Below are 2,292 nucleotides of genomic sequence, written 5' to 3'. Positions count from 1 at the left end.
TTTAAGGAACAGTGCACAACCCGCCGACATTCCAACGGCATGAGACACACACACATCATACCGGGCTCTAAAAGGGGACACCATTCGGTCAGTCTGATCTTGCCCTTCAACTTTTGTTTCCTGAATGGCAATAACATCGAGATCACGTTCAAGCATCAAACGACTTAATTGATACTGCCTTCGTCGAGCGGCAAGTCCCCTGACATTGAGTGTCGCAACTCTCAATTCTGCTTCGACGCTCATAGCCATTAGGACGTGAATGGCCGTCCCGGCCACATGGTTCTCACCTCTGATGCTCCTTTATCACCATCAGGTCCAAGGTTCGATATGGTCTGATAGGTCCCCTTTCTTTTGATCACAAAAGTAGAGCGCCGCGCACGTTTCACGCAGCACATTATGCACACTTCACCACTTCGCTCCATTTGTTGGTGCTTCCGCCGGGTCAATACTTGTATCACTTAATCCAGACCCCCACCTTACGGGGGCTTTTGATCTGAAGGGGGCCCCGCTGAAGGCCCCTTCTGTTGATGATCTGTCAGTCGCTGATGCAATGTCTGCTGATTCGGCACTGGTTGCTGCTGCGGCGGTTGTGTCTGTTGCACCTGGGTTGGTGGGAGGTTCTCGGCTATTCGACGTTCGCTGAGGATGTTAGGTGCCGGTCTGCGGCGCACGTTCATCGCCTTGGCCGGTGGTTGTTCCACTTCTTTCATTGTAGCAGCCTTCTCGCCTTCCGCGTCTTCCCTGGGCCTTTTACATGTATTTGACGTGTCCATGTTTTCCGACATTTCTTCCTGTGCTGCAAGCGCCGTTATATCTTGTGTGTTCCTCGTGGATTGCACGTCTTTTGTAGAACCCTTGTCTTTGTTAAGCGTCGTCTCAGCACCTGTGGGGCGTGGCGTAAGGGGCGTCAACTTGGGTTTCGGTTCCTCCCGACGCGCCCCTATCAGCTCTTCTGCTTCAGCCTCGTCCATGTGATGCTCGGAAAGTTCTTCGCCCCCCGCGGGCCCTGCTACACTTGCATATGTTCTCATACAGCCGCTCTCATTATGCCCAAAACGCCGACACACTGTACAACGTGGGGCTCGGCAATCCCTCCTAATATGACCTGTTCCGCGGCAACGCAGGCATAGCGGTGCTCTTCCCGCGACGACAACTAGCGTGAGGTCTCCGGCAATCCGCAACTGATGTGGGAGGTCATCCACCGTGAGGCCAGCTTTAAGCCTGATGCTCACCACTCGCGTCGAAGAGCCTTTGTCCGTGCATCCATACACGCGCCAGCGCTCTCGCACTATTTCGTTCACCTTGCCATAAGGAGCCAACGCTGCCCTCACCTCGTCGTCAGGAACGTTAAACAATAGCCAGTGTATCTTCAGCTTCGTATCCTGGTGGTTAGGGTCGATAGTGATACAGCGCTGGTTCTTCACCACAATGTCCCCAGCAGCGAGTATTCTCTTCTTGCCCTCCTCGTCCTTGAAAGTGATGGCCCAAACATGATTCATTTGGTACGCCCCCAAGGCAGCAACCTCGGGAAGCAAAGCCAAACGAATAAGAGCGTCCCTGAAATCCTCAACGCGATACGGCCGCGCCTTGATATCGGCGTGCAAAAAGACAGTATGCAGCGTTGAATCGTTTGATGGCAGTCGGGGCAAAATAATCTGATAATCCTGTGACGATTCGTCCATGTTCCTGGTACCACGACCGAGCTGGGCCGTTGATGCCGCTCCGATATCGCCGGAGCTCATGCCGCCACGTCCGTACACTACGGTGACCGGAAGTGGAATCCTCACTGAGCTATTACAGCGGCCATTGCGCCACGGAGACAGTCCTGCTTCACTCTCACCACCATCAGAACATATTTTCAAAGCTATCAGCCCAAAGAAAAAAAAAGCACCGCACCACCACCGGGTGGGCTCGAAGCTCCAACCTTTCGGTTAACAGCCAATCGTGCTAGCCAATTGCGCCACGGAGAGAGTCCTGCTCCACTCTCACCACCGTCAGAACATATCTTCAAAGCTATCAGCCCAAAGAAAAAAAAGCGCCGCACCACCACCGGGTGGGCTCGAACCTCCAACCTTTCGGTTAACAGCCGATTGCGCTAGCCAAGTGCGCCCCGCAGACAGTCGTGCTCCACTCTCACCACCATCAGAACATATCTTCAAAGCTATCAGTGCTCGGAAAAAAGCAACACACCACTCCCGGGAGGGCTCGAACCTCCAACTTTTCGGTTAACAGCCGATCGCGCTCGCCCATTGTGCCAGGAACACAGTCCTGCTCCACTCTCACCACCATCAG

General features: G+C 53.9%; 1 protein-coding gene across 1 annotated transcript; it reads right to left on the bottom strand.

Annotated features, from left to right (window-relative positions):
* Positions 1-476: 476 nt before the first annotated feature.
* On the bottom strand, positions 477-1,752 carry LOC142790431 (uncharacterized). Its single transcript, XM_075885249.1, has one exon. The coding sequence runs from the start codon at positions 1,740-1,742 to the stop codon at positions 477-479; it is 1,266 nt and encodes a 421-aa protein (XP_075741364.1). The 5' UTR covers positions 1,743-1,752.
* Between the last annotated feature and the right edge of the window lie 540 nt (positions 1,753-2,292).

This window comes from Rhipicephalus microplus, unplaced genomic scaffold (assembly GCF_043290135.1).
Source record: "Rhipicephalus microplus isolate Deutch F79 unplaced genomic scaffold, USDA_Rmic scaffold_101, whole genome shotgun sequence".
Lineage (NCBI taxonomy): Eukaryota > Metazoa > Arthropoda > Arachnida > Ixodida > Ixodidae > Rhipicephalus > Rhipicephalus microplus.
This window is presented reverse-complemented; position numbering and strand designations above follow the sequence as displayed.

Bases quoted from the DNA above. Each gene is read 5' to 3' on its own strand.
- LOC142790431 (XM_075885249.1), bottom strand. From the start codon at position 1,742: ATGAGCTCCGGCGATATCGGAGCGGCATCAACGGCCCAGCTCGGTCGT.